Here is a 21,618-nt window from a genome sequence, read left to right as displayed (position 1 = left end):
GCGATTGGCTTTCGACAAACATCCACCACAAGCCCACCGACTCCCACAGCTACCTGGACTACACTTCCTCCCACCCCGCTTCCTGCAAGGACTCTATTCCATTCTTCCAGTTTCTCCATCTCTGCCGCGTCGTTTCTGACGATGCCACCTTCCATACCAGTGCATCCGACATGTCTTCCTTTTTCCTCAACGGAGGATTCCCCTCTACTGTGGTTGACACGGCCCTTGACCGTGTCCATTCTATTTCCCGCACTTCTGCTCTCACCCCTTCCCCTCCCTCCCAGAACCACGATAGGGTTCCCCTTGTCCTCACCTTTCACCCCACCAACCTCCACATTCAACAGATCATCCACCGCCATTTCCGCCACCTCCAACGTGATCCCACCACCAAAAACATCTTCCCCTCACCTCCCCTTTCAGCATTCCAAAGGGACCGCTCCCTCCGCGACACCCTGGTCCACTCCTCAATCACCCCCAACAGCCCTTCTCCTTCACCTGGCACCTTCCTGTGCAAGCGCAGGAGATACAACACATGCCCTTTTACCTCCTCCCTTCCCACTGTCCAGGGCCCCAAACACCCCTTCCAGCTGAAACAACGATTTACTTGTACTTCTTGGAAGTTAATATACTGTATTCGCTGCTCACGATGCGGTCTCCTCTACATTGGGGAGACCAAACGCAGATTGGGCGACTGCTTTGCGGAACACCTCCGTTCAGGCTGTAAGGGTGACCCTGAGCTTCCGGTCGCCCGTCACTTTAAGTCTCCGCTTCACTCCCACTCTGATCTCTCTGTCCTCGGCCTATTACATTGTTCCAATGAAGCTCAACGTAAGCTCGAGGAGCAGCACCTCATCTTTCGATTAGGCACTTTACAGCCTTCCGGACTCAATATCGAGTTTAACAATTTCAGATAATAATCCCTGTCCCAATTTTTCATGCAGTATGATTTTGCCATTCCCATTTGCAACATTTTCACAGTATGTTCTTTCAATTCCTTCCTCCCCTCCTAAACCACCCCCCCCCCTTCGTCTCTGCACCTGCTTAATATCTGTTACATTTCCAGCTTTTTCCAGTTCTGATGAAGGGTCCCAGGCCTGAAACGTTAACTCTGTTTCTCTCTCCACGGATGCTGCCTGGCCTGCTGAGTATTTCCAGCATTTTCTGTTGTTATTTCATTAAAATATTTAATTGGCCAACCTGACTCCTGGGAGTGGGTTGGCTGCCCACCGCTTGTCCCATCTCCGTTAAACCTGGAAGTGGGCGGGTTGAAGGCAGGTTGGGGTCGGCTTCGAGATTTAATTTTTTTTTAACATCTCACCCAATCCCAACCTACCCGTTTTTGGGAATTAAGATCGAGCCCTTTATTTCTTTTTGGGTACTGAATTCACCCACTCTAATTTACACTTCTTTCTCAATCCTTGTGCTGTTAATTTCACAATCCTTCAATCTGATTGGTTAAGGAGATATACAGTTGTTTGCCCTGTTCACTCAGGTCCCAGTTGCTCGGTCTCCCTTGTTGTGACGTTATTAGCTCGCACTTTCAGGAAATTGCCACGCAAAAAATTTAGAAACGTAAATGTGCAAGGGCAAGTCTAACTAATGGCAGATGCCTTTCGATGATCTGGTACACCAAATTATGGCCCTTTACATGAGATACAACTCAATTTCCTGCACAGTGCAGTAACAGAAGTGACAGACTCAACATCACATTCTGGTTTTGGATGCCGTTAGATGTTTGAGCACCGTGTCTCCCGCCTGTGCTTCACTAGAAGGAACAGAATATTTCTCATTCGCTGGGAAATCCTCAAGCAAGCATTCATGGCATTAGGAACAAACCTCTAGAATTTGTTCTATTTTTATTCTCGCAGTCTGTATTCCACCAGTTCAAAGTACTACAGAATGTAATCACATCAAAAAAAAGTGTTCTGAAGTTTAAGCTTCCAAATTTTAAAGTTTGTCACAATGGAAGCAGTAATATTACATGTTTAATTTTTTTTCTTGATGTTAAAACAGTCACTAGAAAAGAAACATACCTGCTAACAGCCACATTTCAAATACAATTAATTCTGCATGCATTTAATATTTTGGATCAAGGCTGGGAATTGCAGAGTTTGCATGCATTCTGTACTAATCTCTGCTCTATTGTCCCTGTCTTCCTCCATGTGTGATTTACAGAAACAATAACTGAAAAGGGAACAAAAAAGCAAAATTGCTGGACGTACACAGCAGGTCAGTCAGCATCTGTAGAGAGAAAAGATAGGCTAATGTTTCAAACACAGCCCTTCTTCAGAACTGAAAACTGAAAAATAAACATGCATATCAGTACTGTAGAATGGCAGAAGGGTGAGGAGAGGGGAAAAACCCCAACAGATCTAATCACAGGGAGGAAATGAATGGGTAGCAACCTGCTTAGGGGAAAAGCAAAAGATAGTTAGATGATATAAAAAAAATCATGTCAGTCAGGGAAGAAATTAGAGAAACAAAAGAATACACAAATAGCTAAAAGTGAGAGGCCCACAAAATGAAAAAAAGACAAGAAAATGGGGCTAGTTAAAAAAAGAGAAAACGGCACTTGCTGGTGTAAAATGAAAACTGTAATGATGAAAACAGACACTGGGTATGTCAGTCCTGCAAGGAGGAAAAAAAGGGCCAAAACCAAGGGCACAGTCTCACTTGGCAGAACTGTGTTCTGACAAAGGATCTACACCCAGAATCTCAACTCCCCCTGGATACAGACAGGCTCACCCCACATCACCATCACCCTTGTAGTAAGGAAAATGGGGTATACAGCTAATTTCTGAAGTTACTAAAGTCAATATTCACATTAGCGGGATGCAAAGTGCTCAGGAGAAAGATGAGGTACTAGGGCGAATTCCATGTTTCCGGGGTGGGGCACTGCTCACAGGGAGCGCATGGCGGGAAATCGTAAGCATGCAGCTCATGATTTCTAGCCATTAACTCTGTGCACGCACTGCTCCCTACTGCGAGTGTGGAACTGGTGTACTGTTCCTGAAGCTTGTAAACATGCAGTACTCACTGAAAAGTGGAGGCGAGTACCTCATGTTTACAAGCTACACAGGTTTCTTTTATGTACAGCTGATGAGAAGGTCTTTTTTCTGAATTGCCACTGACCAACCCACTTTTACAATCAGCATTTTCTGATTTTATATTAAATTGCTGGTTACTCCAGTTTTTTGACACGCCACCCATTCAGTTTCTTCCTTCCTTTCCTGAATGTGCTGATTCATATTGGAATTTGACTTAATTGACATTGGGATTCCTTACTCTTCTTTATGTGTGAACTTTGACAAGGGGTGTCAGCAAGTAATATGGGTTGTGGGGGAGGGGGTCATCAGATATCACCCAATATCTGCATGCAAATACTTTCCAGCATAAGCCATGAGATAGTGAGCTGGAGGAACCGATTCCATTTCCCTTCCTAGGGCAGGAGCATGAAGACAAACTGCACCAACCCTAACAATACTCCAGCTAAAATCAGCTAACTGGCACAGTGCAAAGATCAAATCTAGGACCTTGCTGGACTATTTGGCTCAGTACCACACATAAAGCTCAATCATTTTTCTGTATACTCCCCTAAGGTGAACGCACACACACAAAGGAAAGCAGGGAAGCAATTAAATTGCTACAGTATTTATTTAAAATCTATATTAGAAAGAATTTGGATTTATATAGGGCTTTAGCACATCTTCAGCACATCTCAAAAAGCTTCACAAGTGATTGATTACTTTTGAAGTGCAGCTTCAGTTATTTAAGTAACCATGGAAGCCAATTTAAATTAAGCATTGTGCCACATGAGATGAATGGCCAGTTAATTTGTTTGCAGTGGTATTGATTGAGGAAGGAATATTGGCCAGGACAGTGGGAGAATTCCTTGCTACTCTTCAAATATTGATATAGGAACATAAACATCCATCTTAAGACCGCCTATTTCCACCTTCGTAACATCGCCAGTCTCCGCCCTTGCCTCAGCTCATCCGCTGCTGAAACCCTCACCAATGCCTATATTACCTCTAGACTTGACTATTCCAACGCACTCCTGGCTGGCCTCCCACATTCCACCCTACGTAAACTTGAGGTGGTCCAAAACTCGGCTGCCCATGTCCTAACTCGCACCAAGTCCCGTTCACCCATCACCCCTGTGCTCGCTGACCTACGTTGGCTCCCAGTTAAGCAACGCCTCGATTTCAAAATTCTCATCCTGATTTCAAATCCCTCCATGCCTCGCCCCTCCCTTTCTGTCATCTCCTTCAGCCTCACAACCCCCACCCACACACCCCCACAACCCTCCCGAGATATCTGCGCCCCTCTAATTCTGCCCTCTTGAGCATCCCTGATTATAATCGCTCAACCATTGGTGGCCATGTCTTCTGTCGCCTAGGCCCCAAGCTCTGGAATTCCCTGCCTAAACCTCTCCACCTCGCTACCTCTCTTTCCTCCTTTAAGACACTCCTTAAAACCTACCTCTTTGACCAAGCTTTTGGTCACCTGCCCTAATTTCTCCTTATGTGGCTCGGTGTCAAACTTTTTGTCTTATAATACTCCTATGAAGCGCCTTGGACCGTTTTATGACATTAAAGGCACTCTATAAATAAAAGTTGTTGTTGTTGACAGGCAGATGGAGCCTCGGTTTAACAGCTCATTCAGCTTCCGACACTGCAGCATTCCTTCAGTAGGGTGACCCTTGTGTGCTCAAGTCTTGTACTTGGGCTTGAACCCACAGCCGTCTGACTTAGAAGTGAAAGTGCCACCACGTGAGACAAGCTGACTTTAATTAAAAGTTTGGTGTCTGTAATATTGTACATGTATAATGTAATATTGTGTATTTGAATAATTATTATGTTGTAATGAACTTGTAAGAGTGATTGAGCTGTGCTAACTAAATGCTAACACTGGCTATCAAGTACCCAGACAAATCCCAGCTGCTGCTTTTCTTATTTTCAGCTATCTATATTTTAATTATTTTTTAGTCTTATTCATCTTATTTATCATAATCTTATTTTTCATCTTTATCCTGAATCTGCCCTCCCTTTCCTTGAGGGCATGTTGAGGCCTAAGTCTGCTCAAACATCAATTTCTAATACATCCTCCCTTCCTGATCCAGCCCCAAATCTCTGCTCTGTAACCCAACATTCAACCTGATGTCTTACTGCCCATTTAACATTAAATGGGCCAGAACTTAGGGTCCCCACGGGTGAGTACGCGCTGGGTACTCACGAGTAGGCCCAACAAAAGTGCCGGTATCGTGCATGCACTGCGCATGCGCGGGAAACCGGAACTTCCATTCCCTTAAAGGAAGGGGTTCACAGGTCGAACGCGTGCGCCGGAGAGGCAGCGCGTACGCTTGGAACTTCCATTTTTTTTGCAGGTTTCTCCAGGAGGGTAAGTCTCCAGCAGCTACGCTTCTAAAAAGCAGTCGCAAGGCCTGCTTTTAACAAGGTAAGTGGTGAATTAAGTAAAATGAAAACATTTTTTCCACAGGTTTATTATTTTTAAATACTTTAAAGAAAAGTAAGTTTATTTTTAGCCCCGTTAGAAACTGTAATTAATTTTTTCAAAAATTTAAATTGTTTAAAATAGTTATTTTATGTAATTTATAGTTATTTTAAAAATGTGGTTTTTTTTTTTTTATTTATTTGAAGTTTTAGTGATATTTTGGGGCTGAATTGTATTCATAGATTTGACAGGTCTTCCTGTCAAATCTATGAATACAGATTCCCTGCTACCATTGGCTCTCCATGGCCCACGTGATCCCAGGGGACGCTTCGAACTAACTGCGCCCCTGGGATACGCAAGCACTGTGCGCCAGCAGTTGGAGCAGGCCCAGGATCGGAATCCCACGCAGCCCACAGCACAACGGCCGGCGCGCTAGGTAAGTGCAGGTCAGAGGCTTGCACCCGCGGGAAGCCTCCAACCCGAATTTCTGGGCCATTGAGTGCAGCCTCCTCACGATCATTCCCCAGCTGGTAGTAGCTGACTCGCTTTATTATTTTCCTTACCGCTGATCCCGCTCTTCCCAGTACCAAGGAGCATGAGACATTGGAAGCTTGTGAGTTTCTGATGCAGGCCTTTTTGACTTCACAGTTGGTTTCCTGCACACTTAGATATGGGTAAGAGCATGAAAGATTGGAGATCGCAAAAGGTAACGGGGTGATCTTTTTAAAATTGCCACATTGAAGAGTTATGTGCAGGAAAACTAAACAATAAACAAAAGCATGGGTCTGAACACGAGTGTGTGTATGTCTATGAATTTTTGCATTTTATGGGTCTATGAGAGTTCATGTTGCTTTGTAAATAGGTTTATTTGTGAGGATATAGGTGTGTATCGGTGTAAGTTTTTGACTGATGCACAACTCCCTCTCTCCCAATCTATGTTACATAAGAACATAAGAAATAGGAGCAGGAGTAGGCCAATCGGCCCCTCGAGCCTGCTCCACCATTCAATAAGATCATGGCTGATCTGATCCTAACCTCAAATCTTCTATCACTGTGCATCCACCCGAACCCATGTGATCTCCCGGGAGAGGCGAAAAACCAGATAAAGACCCAATGGCCAATTTGGGAGAAAAAAATCTGGGAAATTCCTCTCCGACCCATCTAGGCGATCGAAATTCTTCCAGGAGATCACTCTGTCCCTATATTTTCTACAGTACTTACCTTCTGTAAAGGCGATCTCCACCCCAGCCAGGAACAGGAATAAAACCATCTGTTGTTTGCCCTAATCTCTCTCTCGAGCCCCTCACTACCTCTTTCATACCCAACAACAACTTGTATTTATATAGTGACTTTAACGTAGTAAAGTCCCAAGGTGCTTCACAGGAGTATTATAAGACAAAAAATTTGACACCGAGCCACATAAGGAGAAATTAAGGTAGGTGACCAAAAGCTTGTTCAAAGAGGTAGGTTTTAAGGAGCGTCTTAAAAGGAGGAAAGAGAGGCGGAGAGGTTTAGGCAGGGAATTCTAGCTTAGGGCCTGGGCAACAGAAGGCATGGTCACCAATAGTTGAACAATTATAATCAGGGATGCTCAAGAGGGCAGAATTAGAGGAGCGCAGATATCTTGGGGGGTTGTGGGGCTAAAGGAGATTACAGAGATAGGGAGGGGCGAGGCCATGGAGGGATTTGAAAGCAAGGATACCCAAGGAGAAATAAGATAATTTCTGTGGCTAAAGCCTGTGAGAGCCCTAGAGAAAGAGACAAATTAGAAACAGTGAATGCCAAACATAAAGAGAGAGGGAGAGTCTGAGGGTGGAAGAGAAGCAGAGACACGGTTGTCGGAGAGAGGCTTCTTTGTGTGTGAGGAATACCTTGGAAGATGAACTGGCATTACCAAACTTTTCTACTACAAATTTGCCAGTGGAAAATCCTTTACAAAAGCGAGTAATAAATATACTTCAAAAATGTGAAAAACTTTTAAAAACACTAAATAACTATGGAACCAGAAAGTGATTAAACTGGGTTTATTTGCCATTGAAAATACAATTATAGATATTGACCAAGTTCGAGCGGCCTGAATGCTGCCTGCCGGCACTAAAGGAAGGCAAGTCATGGGGAAGGGTGTTTCAGGATGATCTCACGAGGGGGAAGGTGGGGGGAAACGAGTCCAGGGCGGGGATGGCTGATACTATCATTGTGGGACCCAGAGGAGCGCTCCTGAGCGGCTCTTCCGGGACCCACAAAGAAAAGATCTTTTTCTCTCATCTTCCTTAATCTTCAGGGTACTTTAGGAGTCACATCTGCACTAATACGTGTTCTACATTTTCAGAGCATCAAAATCCAAAAAAATTGTTTCCTGTTTTGGCAAATATTACAGAATTCTAATATGTGGTGTAGAATTTGCAAAGTCATCACCACTTTCTTTTTGGAGTAAATAAGACATTAAATTTACAGTGTATCTTTTGTTAACATGCTTGGCCAAAACTGAAGGTTATAAATATTTGAAGTAGTCTTTTGTCACTGGAGTCTCCATAGTTACGTTTTACTAATCATACAGTCTTCGTGACAGTTATTACAGTGGTGCATTTTATAGTTAGTGAACATTGGGCTGTTTAATATTAGTCTTTTGAAAGCCAGTCCATCATCTGCCAATGTCTGTTAGCACTGCGAGCAGAGCAGTATACAGACTGAGTGAATTGGACTCTGGCGACTTGGGAGTTGGGGGTAGGGTGAAAGAGTTAAATAAATTTGCTTGTTTGAACTTCAGGCAGGACTCAGGAGCTGCTCAATGGGGAAAAAATATGAAGTCATCCTGGACTGAGGCCTTAGTAATAGGCTGGAGAAAAGTGTTGGAAGTGTAGCATGCAGGAGGCATTGGGTCTTGGAGTGAATGGCCAAGGACAGTCAGCTAAACCTGTGCCTAATGCTGCGTGAATAGGCTGGGCACTGAGCAAAGAATAGTGGGAGGTAGACAGCAAGAAACTACAGACTGGTCAGATCCACCAGAGTGAGATGGAGGCATGAGTTACTGCATGTTTTCATATTGCAGTACATGCATTCTTTACCTCATGCCTTAGGACATCATGCCTGATTTGGACTGGACACAGAGCACAGGGATGAGGGTGGGTCTGATGCTTTCTGCTGGAGATGTAAAGTATCCCCAGGGTCAAAACTGTTGATTTTGCTTTGGTAGTGGGAAGAGGGTGATAGACACTAACAGTTGGAGAGTATGGGGCTGTTCATGGGCAAATTAGTGATTTTTTGTAAATTATTACTGAATTGTGTTTATTTTGTCGTACATTTTATTTTTAGCGGTACAGAGTGGGTTGGCTGACTACTTGTTATGGCAGCTCATGCCATAGAATTTTTTTTTAGTACACTGCCACAAACATGTTTACTTTCATATTCTGAACGCAAATGGTTAAAATATACATTTTTTATATTTCTGTAAACATTAAAATTGGTGCTTCACAAATCTACTGAACCAAATAAGTTACTTGTGCATCCATTTAACTTACAAATAATAAGGCAGCAGATGTCAGTTATAAAAAAGACCAAGAAAGAGCCAAGAAACAAGATTTGAATTCTGCTGCCTCAAAAAGTGCTGGTGAACTAATCAGCATAAAAAGCTTGTGGCTAAGATCCAAATGAAATTAAGCAAAAGAACACTATTTCTCCAACTTCCCGAACTGGAGAGGGTGCAGTGGAGATTTTATTTTATCAGAATGGTGCTCGGGATGAGGGAATTCAGTGATGTGGAGAGACTAGAGAAGCTGCAATTGTTCTCTTAAGAGCAAAGGAGGTTAAGGGAACATTTAATAGAGGTGTTCAAAATGATATGGGGTTTTGATAGAGTAGATAAGGAGAAACTGTTTCCACTAGCAAGAGGCCCAGTAACCAGAGGACACAGATTTAAGATAATTGGGAAAAAAGTCAGGAGGTGGGAGAATGAGGAGAATTGTTTTTACTAAACGAGTTGTTATGATCTGGAATGCACTACATGAAAGGGTGGTGGAAACAGATTCAATAATAACTTTCAATAGGGAAGTGGATATTTACTTAAAAAGGAAAAATTTGCAGGGCTATGGGAAACAGCAGGCAAGTGGGCCTAATCGGATAGCTCTTTCAAAGAGCCGGCACATGCATGATGGGCCGAATAGCCTCCTTCTGTGCTGTATCATTCTATGATTCTTGAGCGATATTTTAAAACTATAATTCCCCACCCTGGTAGTACATTCTTTTGACTACACCCTATATTTTATATGTACGGTGCCAAAGAGTGCCGTGACTAGGTTCATTTTGGGATTCCTCATGAACCGAGTCCTACATCTCAGTTGTATTTTTGTGGGAGAATACTAATAGCATTTGAAAAGGAAAAAGAATGTCTAAAAAGAGAGCTTTTTATTCAAAGAATTCCTCCTTTTTATGGAAGGAAATGATAAACTCATGTAAAATTTCTTTAAACGTTATTGAAAACTTCAATTTTATCACTGCTGTGTAGACCATTGAGTAGGGTCTCTCTCCTTAGCCACTCCAGTGGTTATAGGAAGCATTCCATGCATATTAAAGCAGCAGCACTGGAAAGAGAAAGCGGGGTGGGGGTGACTTAAACCAGCATATAAGCCACCCAGTACAAGAAACCACTCTACAGGCTAGGAAATTTGCCTTGAAGTCAAGCCCTGGCTGCTAGCAATGAAGCTGCTCCAGGACATTCTGTATTACTGGAGCAGCCAACCAGGAAGGAAGATCCTATTCAAAGATTTTCATTCCAGCAAGAATATTGACATTTTCAAAAAAATGTTGAGACATTTAATGCAAGACTATAATTTTTTCTATAAAATGTGGACTGCTTTGAATAACAAGTACTACCGCTAAATCAGGCATCGCCATCCTTTCAAAGCTGAATAAATTGTACACGAGCAAACAGCTGTAAGTTTTAAATAGTGTGCACTTTTGTATGATATTCTTACTGTAACTGTAACTAGTATAAGAAATATTTAAAACTTAACACTGATGCATCCTATTGCCACCAAATATTTAATGGTCCTAGTTAGATTTTGGGAGCTCTGGTGATATGAAGTAACATTTTGATATGGTTCAATATCTTAATGAAGTTCAGTTATATTAATGCCATCTGTGCAAGGGAGAGAATATCAGAAGATCTTCATCCAGCACATGACCAAGATCAGGAAAACTGTCATACTATGATCAGGAGATTAAAATCTGTCAGGTTGCTGCAGCAGTGGGGATACAGACTCAATATTTTGTAGAACGAGCCGGTTTTCTATAATGCCGTGCAGAGTAGATCAGAGGATATGCTGTTTTATCAGGATGTGTGAGCATTAGACAATGCAACACACAATGCTTGATTCTGCTGTAAGCATCGATCGATGTACAATCTGTTGTGTACTTTTAACAATACAATGTCCAATTGCAGTAAATAGACACATCCTAAAGTCAATTAAAGGTTTGCTGTTCTTAAGCAAATCCTGAGATCAGTGAGAGGTTATTTTCTGTTGCAGTGTTCATGGTAAGTCAGAGGATATGGTTTTTCCAAAACTAGTGGTGGGATAGCATGTTATGCACAAGTGAAGTTGCATTTTTATTAAATGTTACTTTGGAATTTTTGCTCGTGTTTTGAATTACATGATTGTGTATGTACATTTTTAATGTGAAAACCATAAATGAATGAAACTGATTTATTATTATATAGGTTCATTTATGTATGTACCGAATTTTCATTTATTTTTTTGTCTACGATGAAGAGGAATATAATAGATAACATTGGAGACAAGTCCATGGCTTAGTGGAGAAAGGCTTTCTGGGAGGTAATGGAAGACAGAAGGTGGGGAAGAGTGAGAGAAAGTAATGTGTAGTGAACCCAGCATTAGTGTATGGGATACAATAGGTGGAGAGTTTGGCAGGTGGTGTGCTGTCATGTGGAAGTAATAATGAAGGTTAGGGTCTGGGGTAGGGGTATTTGAGTAGACTTAATGGGGTGGAGCTGGAGGAGGCAGGTGAGTACTGGATAATGATAGGGTGTGAGAGAAATGGGAAATGTTATTATTCAGGATAACTTGGATACGAGAGTAGTGAGTGAGGTGTAGGAGCATTGGGGTATCTATGAGCTTAATAAAACTGGGAGGGATTTATATTTAGGAGAGTAGTGAGTGAGCGTGTAGGAGCATTGGGGTATCTATGTGCTTAATAAAACTGGGAGGGATTTATATTTAGGAGCAATTGGCTCTAAGCATTTGCTATTTCCTCCCTTCCCCAAAAGAGCAGGGATCAGGCAACAGGAGGGAATTATTGGGCAACAGACCAATTTTAATAGGCCTAACTGGTCTGATATTCTTTCCTGCCACGTAACAAATAAGATAAGGCACTAAATGGGAAATATGATACACAATAATGCAATGTTTAGTGAAGTAGTTGTTTAAAAGAACACCGAGGAGCAATTTGGCAGCCATTCGGTGGTATTTTCAACAGAAATTACACAACAGAAGATATGTAATAAGCACCAAATAGATTAATTATACTACTTGCAGGAAATAGATTAAATCTTTAATCTATTGACTCAGGGTAAGTCTCTGCCCTAAAGGCGTAGAAATTTAATGGTGCAGAACAGTGCCTAAACATCCAACACAGTAGGCGGGGCATGTGAGGCTGTTAAGTGCTGGAAGTGTGTCACCCACCATATTGGAAAAGATAAACATAGAAACATAGAAGATAGGAGCAGGAGTAGGCCATTCTGCCCCTCGAGCCTGTTCCGCCATTCAATGCGATCATGGCTGATCATTCAAGTTCAGTACCCGGTCCCTGCTTTCTCTCCATACCCCTTGATCCCTTTAGCCTTAAGAAATATATCCAACTCCTTCTTGAATATATTTAATGAATTGGCCTCTACTGCCTTGTGTGGTAGAGAATTCCACAGGTTCACCACTCTCTGGGTGAAGAAATTCCTCCTCATTTCTGTCCTAAATGGCCTACCCCTTCTCTTTAGACTGTGACCCCTGGTTCTGGACTCCCCGACCATCGGGAACATCCTTCCTGCATCTAGTCTGTCCAGTCCTGTCAGAATTTTATAAGTTTCAATGAGATCCTCTCTCATTCTTCTAAACTCCAGCGAGTACAAGCCAAATCGTCCCAATCTCTCCTCATACGTCATTCCTGCCATCCCAGGTAGCAGCCTGGTGAAACTTCGCTGAACTCCTTCCATGGCAAGGACATCCTTCCTCAGATAAGGCGACCAAAACTGCACACAATACTCAAGATGTGGTCTCACCAAGGCCCTGTACAACTGCAGCAAGACATCCTTGTTCCTGTACTCAAATTTGGAGATATTACATCTAGTTCCCTTGTCCAGATCATTAATATATATTGTGAATAGCTGGGGTCCAAGGACCGATCCCTGCGGTACCCCACTAGCCACTGCCTGCCATTCGGAAAAAGACCCGTTTATTCCAACTCTTTGCTTTCTGTCTGCCAACCAGTTCTCTATCCAAGTCAATACCTTGCCCCCAATCCCATGTGCCTTAACATTACATGCTAATCTCTTACGCGGGACCTTATCGGAAGCCTTCTGAAAGTCCAAATACACCACATCCACTGGTTCTCCCTTATCTATTTTACTAGTTACATCCTCAAAAAATTCCAGTAGATTAATCAAGCACGATTTACCTTTTGTAAATCCATGTTGACTTTGTCCGATCCTGTCACTGTTTTCCAAGTGGTTTGCTATTACATCTTTTATACTGGACTCTAGCATTTTCCCCACTACTGATGTCAGGCTTACCGTTCTGTAAGTCCCCGTTTTCTCTCTACCACCTTTTTTGAATAGTGGGGTAACATTAGCTACCCTCCAATCCATGGGTACTGTTCCAGATTCTATCGAATGTTGGCAGATGATCAGCAATGCATCTACTATTTCTAGGGCCACTTCTTTAAGTACCCTAGGATGTAGATTATCAGGCCCTGGGGATTTATCGTCCTTCAATCCCATCAATTTCCCGAACACCATTTCCCTACAAATACTGATTTATTTCAGTTCCTCCCTTTCATCAGACCCTATGTTCCCCGACATCTCTGGGAGGTTATTTGTGTCCTCCTTTGTGAGGACAGAACCAAAATATGTATTTAAAATTGATCTGCCATTTCTTTGTTCCCCATTATAAAATCCCCCGATTCTGACTGCAAGGGACCTACGCTTGACTTCACCAATCTTCTTCTCTTCACATATCTATAAAAGCTTTTACAGTCAGTTTTTATGTGACCTGCAAGCTTACTCTCATATTCTATTTTCCCTTTCTTAATTAATCCCTTTGTCCTCCTTTGTTGACTCCTAAACTGCTCCCAATCCTCAGGTTTACTGCTTTTTCTGGCCAATTTATATGTCCTCTCCTTAGATCTTATGCTATCCCTAATTTCCCTTGTTAGCCACGGTTGAGTCACCTTTTTGTTTTATTTTTATGCCAAACTGGGATGAACAAATTCTGTAGTTCATCCATGCGGTCTTTGAATGTTTGCCATTGCCTATCCACCGTCAACCCTTTGAGTGACATTCCCCTATCAATCCTACCCAACTCGCGCCTCAGACCATTGTAGTTTCCTTTATTTAAATTCAGGACCTTAGTCTCTGAGTCAACTACTTCATTCTCCATCTTAATGTAAGAATTCGATCATATTATGATCGCTCCAACCCAAGGGGCCTCGTACAACAAGATTGCTAATTAATCTTTTCTTGTTACATAATACCCAGTCTAAGATGGCCTGATCTCTGGTTGGTTCCTCGACATATTGGTCCAGGAAACCATCCCGTAAACACTCCAGGAATTCCTCCTCCACAGTACTGTTACTAATTTGGTTAGCCCAATCTATATGTCGATTAAAGTCACCCATGATGACTGCTGTGCCCTTATTGCACGCTTCTCTAATTTCCCTTTTAATGCCATCCCCAACCTCCGCATTACTGTTTGGAGGTCTATATACCACTCCCACTAACGTTTTCTGCCCCTTGGTATTTCTCAGTTCTACCCATACAGATTCCACATCATCAGAGCTAATATCCTTCCTTACAATTGTGTTAATCCCTTCTTTAACCAGCAATGCTGCCCCACCTCCCTTTCCTTTTTGCCTATTTTTCCTGAATATTGAATAACCCTGGATGTTGAGTTCACAGCTTTGGCCACCCTGGAGCCATGTTTCCGTAATCCCAATCAAATCATATTCGTTTACCTCTATTTGCGCAGCTAATTCATCCACCTTATTTTGAATGCTCCTCATATTAAGACACAAAGCCTTCAGGCTTGTTTTTTTAACGCTCTTAGACCTATTAGAATTATTATTTACTGTGGCCATGTTTGATTTAAACCGTTGATTTCTCTGACTGCCACTTTTGTTTTTCTCCTTCCTATCTTTTGCTTTTATCCTTGTTTCCCTTTCCTCTGTCTCCCTGCTCAGGTTCCCAACCCCCTGCCATTTTAGTTTAAACCCTCCCCCAGAGCACTAGCAAACACTCCCCCTAGGACATCGGTCCCGGCCCTGCCCAGGTGCAAACCATCCGGTTTGAACTGTTCCCACCTCCCCCAGAACTGGTTCCAATGTCCCAGGAATTTGAATCCCTCCCCCTCGCACCATTCCTCTAGCCACGTATTCACCTGAAATATCCTTCTATTTAACATAGAAACATAGAAGATAGGAGCAGGAGTAGGCCATTCGGCCCTTCGAGCCTGCTCTGCCAGTCAACGAGATCATGGCTGATCATCCAAACCCTAGCACCCGGTCCCTACACCGACAGCCATCCCACCCAAGCCCTATCCCCGTAACCCCGCGTATTTAATCCCCCCTAACACTAAGGGCCAATTTTTATCATGGCCAATCAACCTAACCCGCACATCTTTGGACATCTTTCTGCTCTGACTAACACGTGGCACTGGTAGCAATCCTGAGATTACTACCTTTGAGGTCCTATTTTTTAATTTACCTCATAACTCCCTATATTCAGCTTTTAGGACCTCATCCCATTTTTTACCTATATCGTTGGTACCTATATGCACCACGACAACTGGCTGTTCACCCTCCCCTTCCAAGATGTTCTGCAGCCGCTCTGAGACATCCTTGACCCTTGCACCAGGGAGGCATCACACCATCCTGGAGTCTCGTTTGCGGCCGCAGAAACACGTATCTCTTCCCCTTACAATAGAATCCCCTATTACTATACCTCTACCCCTCTTTTTCCTCTCGTCCTGTACAGCAGAGCCACCCCTGGCGCCAGGAAGTTGGCTGCTGCTGCCTTCCTCTGATAAGCCACCCCCCCCCCCCCAAACAGTACTCAAAGTGGTGTATCTGTTTGAGAGGGAGATGTCCACAGGGGACCCCTGCACTACCTGCCTGTGCCTAGTACTCTGTCTGTTGGTCACCCGTTCCCTTTCTGCTTGTCCAACCTTTGCCTGCGGTGTGACCAACTGATTAAACGTGCTATTCACGACGTCCTCAGCCTCGCGAATGGTCCAGTATGTATCCAATCACAGCTCCAGCGCCGCAATGCGGTCTGCCAGTAGCTGCAGCTGGACACACTTCCTGCACACATAGTTGTCAGGGACACAGGAAGTGTCCCTGAGTTTCCACATAGCGCAGAAGAAGCATACCACGGTACTGGGCTGTCCTGCCATGACTTACCCTTTACTTAATTGCAATTAAATTAAAACAAATCAATCCCACCAATTACACTACAGTTAAATGGTATATTTAAGGGCTCTGGTTTACAAACAGTCCCTGGTACACCACAGAGATTTAGAAACTATAAACCATAGAGTTTAAGTTTAAAAAAGAGAGAAATACTCACCAACCAATCACTTACCTGCTTTCTGGTAACGTCACACTTCGATTACTTTTTACTTCTCTCCCTCTCTGAGATTGGAGATTGGAGATTAGTAAACCTACCTGGTCTCCGCCGCTTTAAATACTCGCCGCCGCTGCTCCGAGATTCCCGCCGCACTGAGGCCTACCTGGTCTCCGCCGCTTTAAATACTCGCCGCCGCCGCTCCGAGATTCCCGCCGCACTGAGGCCTACCTGGTCTCCGCCGCTTTAAATACTCGCCACCGCCGCTCCGAGATTCCCGCTGCACTGAGGCCTACCTGGTCTCCGCCGCTTTAAATACTCGCCGCCGCTGCTCCGAGATTCCCGCTGCACTGAGGCCTACCTGGTCTCCGCCGCTTTAAATACTCGCCGCCGCCGCTCCGAGATTCCCGCCGCACTGAGGCCTACCTGGTCTCCGCCGCTTTAAATACTCGCCACCGCCGCTCCGAGATTCCCGCTGCACTGAGGCCTACCTGGTCTCCGCCGCTTTAAATACTCGCCACCGCCATTCCGAGATTCCCGCCGCACTGAGGCCTACCTGGTCTCCGCCGCTTTAAATACTCGCCGCCACCGCTCCGAGATTCCCGCCGCACTGAGGCCTACCTGGTCTCCGCCGCTTTAAATACTCGCCACCGCCGCTCCGAGATTCCCGCCGCACTGAGGCCTACCTGGTCTCCGCCGCTTTAAATACTCGCCGCCGCTCCAAGATTCCCGTAAAAAAAGAGGCGTCCAGGCCCCGTGCTTAAATCAGACATTAGCCTTTTTGCATATGCAAATAGGGAGCCCAACACCTGTTTGAGGCCCCTTTTGCAAAACTGGGCTGCCATGAACACAGCCAGTGTTGGGCTGGCTGTGGAGCTTAGAGGAGACTCCGAGTAAGGCATCAGGCCTAAGATCAAGCTTGTTTTCAGTTGACATCCACATATGTGCACTTTCCAGCATAAGTGACTGGATGATGATTGTTAGTGGGAACTTAGGCTGATTTCCCACTTTTTCCCCATCTACTGAGATCGATTGTCGTATCTCCTATGCCCCCAGCTCAGGCCAACTAATTCAGCACAATGATTCATCCTGAATTATTTCTAATCTATGCCAAAGCCTCTAATGTTTTATCACATTTGCATATTTATATAAATTCAATCATTCTTTGACCTTTAACATCCTTTTGTTTTCATTGCTTATTTCTTTGGATTATTTTTGAGTCTTTTTAGACAGAAGTCATTGGCTCAATGGTGAAGTGCACTATATGGTGTGATGCTGGACTCTACAGATTAGAAAGAATTCGGGGGGAATCAGTGTGTTGAATTAGATGGTCTGAGCTGGGGGCATAGGAGATACGACAATCGTTCTCAGTAGATGGGAAAAAGTGGGAAATCAGCTATAGTTCCCAATAACAATCATTATCCAGTCACTCATGCTGAAAAGTGCACATATGTGGATGTCAAGTGAATATGAGCTTGATCTTCAACCCAATGATTTATCCATTTGCACAATTTAATAACTTTCTAGAACTCATTATTTAGGTTGGCACATGAAGAATGGTTACTCTTGCAAGGTACCAAGGAGCTACAGTGGGAAGAATGAAACCCACATACAAAATGAGAATATAGCTGCAATATGAATTACAGGCTAAATGTTAGTCTTTAAAAGATCAGTATTCCTGCAGCCAGCAAAGTTTCTTGTAAAATAACTTACTATATGTTTATGTAAGGAGGAGGTCATGATGATATGAGTGGTATTGCAATTACATCACATTGCTGACAGAAATGAACTAAACTTGTGTTTTTCCCACTAATTTTCTCCCATCGCTTCTCCTTCTGTGAAGTCAACTCCTGGCTAGAGTAGGATACCAAGGACACTGAACAATGTTTGGTACCCTGCCAAATTGCTATTATTCGAGTGTATTAAATATTGGGAAGACTGAAGCCATTGTCTTCAATCCACACCACAAACTCCTTTCCCAAGCCACCGCGGTACTCCATCTCTCTCCCTAGCATCTGTCTGAGGCTGAACCAGCCTGTTTGCAGCCTTGTTGTCATAGTTGACCCTGAACTGAGCTTCCGCGCCATAACTAAGACCACCTATTTTCCACCTCCGTAACATCGCTCGTCTCCATCCCGCCTCAGCTCATCTGCTGCTGAAACCCTCATCCATGCCTTTGTTACGTCTAGACTTGTTTATTCCTGGCTGGCCTCCCATGTTCTACCCTATGTAAACTTGGTCATCCAAAACTTGGCTGGCTGTGTCCTAACTCGCATCAAGTCCCATTCATCCATCATCACTGTGCTCACTGACCTACATTGGCTCCTGGTTAAGCAACGCCTCAATTTAAAAAGTCTCATGCTTGTTTTCAAATCCCTCCATGGCCTCGCCCCTCCCTATCTCTGTAATCTCCTCCAACCCCACAACCACCCGATATATCTGCGCTCCTCTAATTCTGGCCTCTTGAACATTCCTAATTTTAATCGCTCAACCATTGGTGGCCGTGCCTTCAGCTGCCTAGGCCCTAAGCTCTAGAATTCCCTCCCTAAACCTCTCCATCTCTCTACCTCCTTTAAGACGCTCCTTAAAACCTAGCACTTTGACCAAGCTTTTGGTCACCTACCCTAATTTCTCCTTATGTGGCTTGGTGTCAAATTTTGTTTTATAGCACTCAGTAAAACGTCCCAAGGCGCTTCACATGTTAAAGGTGCTATATAAATTCAAGTTGTTGTATTGACTTGATGGTGTGTGTCAGTTGACTATTTGACCAACAAGGCTGATTCTGTCTCCACCTTATGTCTGCACACACAAACCTCCGGCAATAGTTGCTGGATTAAAAACCACGAATGGGAAACTGTCTGATTTTTCCCTCCCTCATCAAGTGGCACCGGCGTCAACTGTAGTGCCCCACACCCTACTCTTTTGGCTGAGATTAGCCAATTCATTACACATTGGGGATCAAACCTGGGACCTTCCTTACCTAAACATTTAATAAAAATTGAAAATTAAAGTATGAAAACCTAACTGAAAAAAATTCACACAATTGACATTGAAGTCCTGTGGTAACAAACTTAGCAGCTTTATGGCCTGATCATTTCAGGCACTGAACTGACCCAAACCTATCTGATTATAAAGATGGATACTGACTGAGAATCAACCTCATTCTTTAAACTGCATGATCTCCACGTTGAGTCATCTATATGAGGATTTTTAACTTTTTTGTATATTGAATAAAAAAGCGAATTTGCTACTATTTTTGATCAGGACATTATTTAACTTTATGTATCTCGCTTCAAGTGATTGTATTGATTTTATATGTTTCCTCACCCGCAGCATCTCAAAGGTACTGTCCCTTTAAGAATTTTGGTCAGGGATAATGTTACCAATCTATGTCAGAGGCAGAGCCCAGACGCCTTAACATGTGTTTGAATACAATACAGTGGATTTTTTTTTCAGTTCTCGGTAGTTATCATTAGAATATCGCATCTCAGTGGATTCACGGCATTGCATCTACTAGCCAAGAGTTTGTGAAACTGCGTCCCTTCCTCTCCCCGATGGCGCTCGACTCCGGGGCTGAGCGAGTTCATTCCTGGGTAGAGTAACTATACACGAACAAGGGAAACATTCCTAAAACTTAACCACAATATCAACATTTAAGGGCACTTTATTCCAAACACACCGTTCGGCCACCGCGTTGGCAGCGCTTAATGGAAATGGGACATTATCCTGAAAGAAACACAGCGCCCTTCCCCCATCTGTTATTGATACTGCCGGGTCCATAGTCTCATCCTACCTAACCTTACCTAACTCTTCCTTGCGAGGAACAACAAATAACTTATTAACTAAAATTAGTAGGAACATGCTCAAGAGAAGTGAAAAGTGGAATTGTGTTTAGTTAGCTACTTTTCCCCTTACCTTATGTCTGAATTCCCTGGCCACCTTTTTCTCCATTGTGGCAGTCTGGATACGATGGAAACCAGGAATGACCGGCCCCTTTTCCTGTGAACCCGCTGGGTGTGCAGAGGCCACACAGCAACCAGTTAACAGAACACACACAGTCCTGGACAATAAAAAAAACTTTATACATTGTTAGTGTCTCTCTAAAGTATTATTATTTTCTATTTATTATTCTGTTGTACTGCATTTTTTACTTTATGATTTTTCATATTAAAATGTTAACGTTCATTTACATAGCAGGTTTATTCAGTTTACATTTTTAAGGACTCACTCACATACTTGGTATTTCAGAGGCACACAGAGAAACACAATCCAATTAAATTCGATGTAAATAATATATATATATATGGTTATATATTTAAGGTGGCTTAGTAGTTTCTCTTTTATGTCTCGGGGTTCTCTGAGCCAAAAAACCATCCCTCACTGGTGAATAAATAGATTGCTGTAGTATGACCATCAACTAAGAGATGCAGGAAAGCAACCTGAGCATTTCTCTCTGACTTTCCCATCATTCCTGTGGAGAAGATCCTGGCTTCTGTTTTGGTACCTCCTGAAGATAATACACTTGAAATCAGCAACTTGGCATATGACAAAATCACAAACATACATCCTACCCTGCTGTGGCACAGCATCCTCTTTTATATGTAAGTTTCACCAAGATTTTGTTCTAGCTTTGCAAAAGATATGTGGCAATTGCAAGCAGTTATAACCACAAATGCTTGGGGGAAGCCTGCACTCTGTGAGCCCCAGATCCCTATCCTACTGTCAATGGGAAAGTGATGAAAGCGTTTGGTCTAGCAAACATGGCGTCAGTCACCTGTTAATACAAGGTGAACAGAACTAATTTTATTGCTTTTCCTGTGACAGCCTGGAAGAAGGCAGAGACAAAAAAGTTTAGGGCTGCAGACAGTGATCTCGACTGCAGCAGACAATGCTGTTCCAGCTGTGGTAGTTGGTTGCAGGTTATGTTGCAGTAGATGAAACAACTTACTGACAGCCTGCCGAGAGAAGCAAAGCCTCCTAATACATTGCTCCTCTGAGAACCTTGAGTAAATTGTTCTAGGCCTATAAACTCTGTTGGAAGATTAAGGATTCCTGTCAGCTTACCTCCTTCTGTTGCTTTCCCTGCAGCTGCAGCTCTGTTTGCTCCTTCTTCCTGCTCGGCTCCTCTTCCTCTTGTCACAGTGGAATTGCCAGAAGGACCCTGTAAAGAAAAAAGTGCATTGCCAGAAGCTCCTTGAGTTCAGAACATTTTACAGCCACTACAAGTACTTTGAAATGGTCTGAACTGCCAAAAACCACAATGTAAGACAAGTAAAATGTCCTCCAAAACTTTTCAGCATTTTACCTGAGAGCAGCTGAAGATC

General features: G+C 43.3%; 1 protein-coding gene across 1 annotated transcript in view; it reads right to left on the bottom strand.

The window, feature by feature from the left end:
* The window catches only part of ush1c (Usher syndrome 1C), a 343,726-nt gene extending 323,396 nt beyond the window's left edge, over window positions 1-20,330 (bottom strand). The window contains exon 1 of the mRNA XM_086007821.1: window positions 20,210-20,330. Coding sequence (XP_085863947.1) covers window positions 20,210-20,245 — 36 coding nt within the window. The 5' untranslated portion in view covers window positions 20,246-20,330. The remainder of the gene's footprint in view (window positions 1-20,209) is intronic.
* Window positions 20,331-21,618: the final 1,288 nt, after the last annotated feature.

This window comes from Somniosus microcephalus, chromosome 15, assembly GCF_052327205.1.
Source record: "Somniosus microcephalus isolate GS21.2 chromosome 15, FLI_Smic_1.0, whole genome shotgun sequence".
In the NCBI taxonomy this organism is placed as follows: Eukaryota; Metazoa; Chordata; class Chondrichthyes; order Squaliformes; family Somniosidae; genus Somniosus; species Somniosus microcephalus.
The sequence above is the reverse complement of the archived record's forward strand: the minus strand, read 5'-3'. Positions and strand labels throughout refer to the sequence as shown.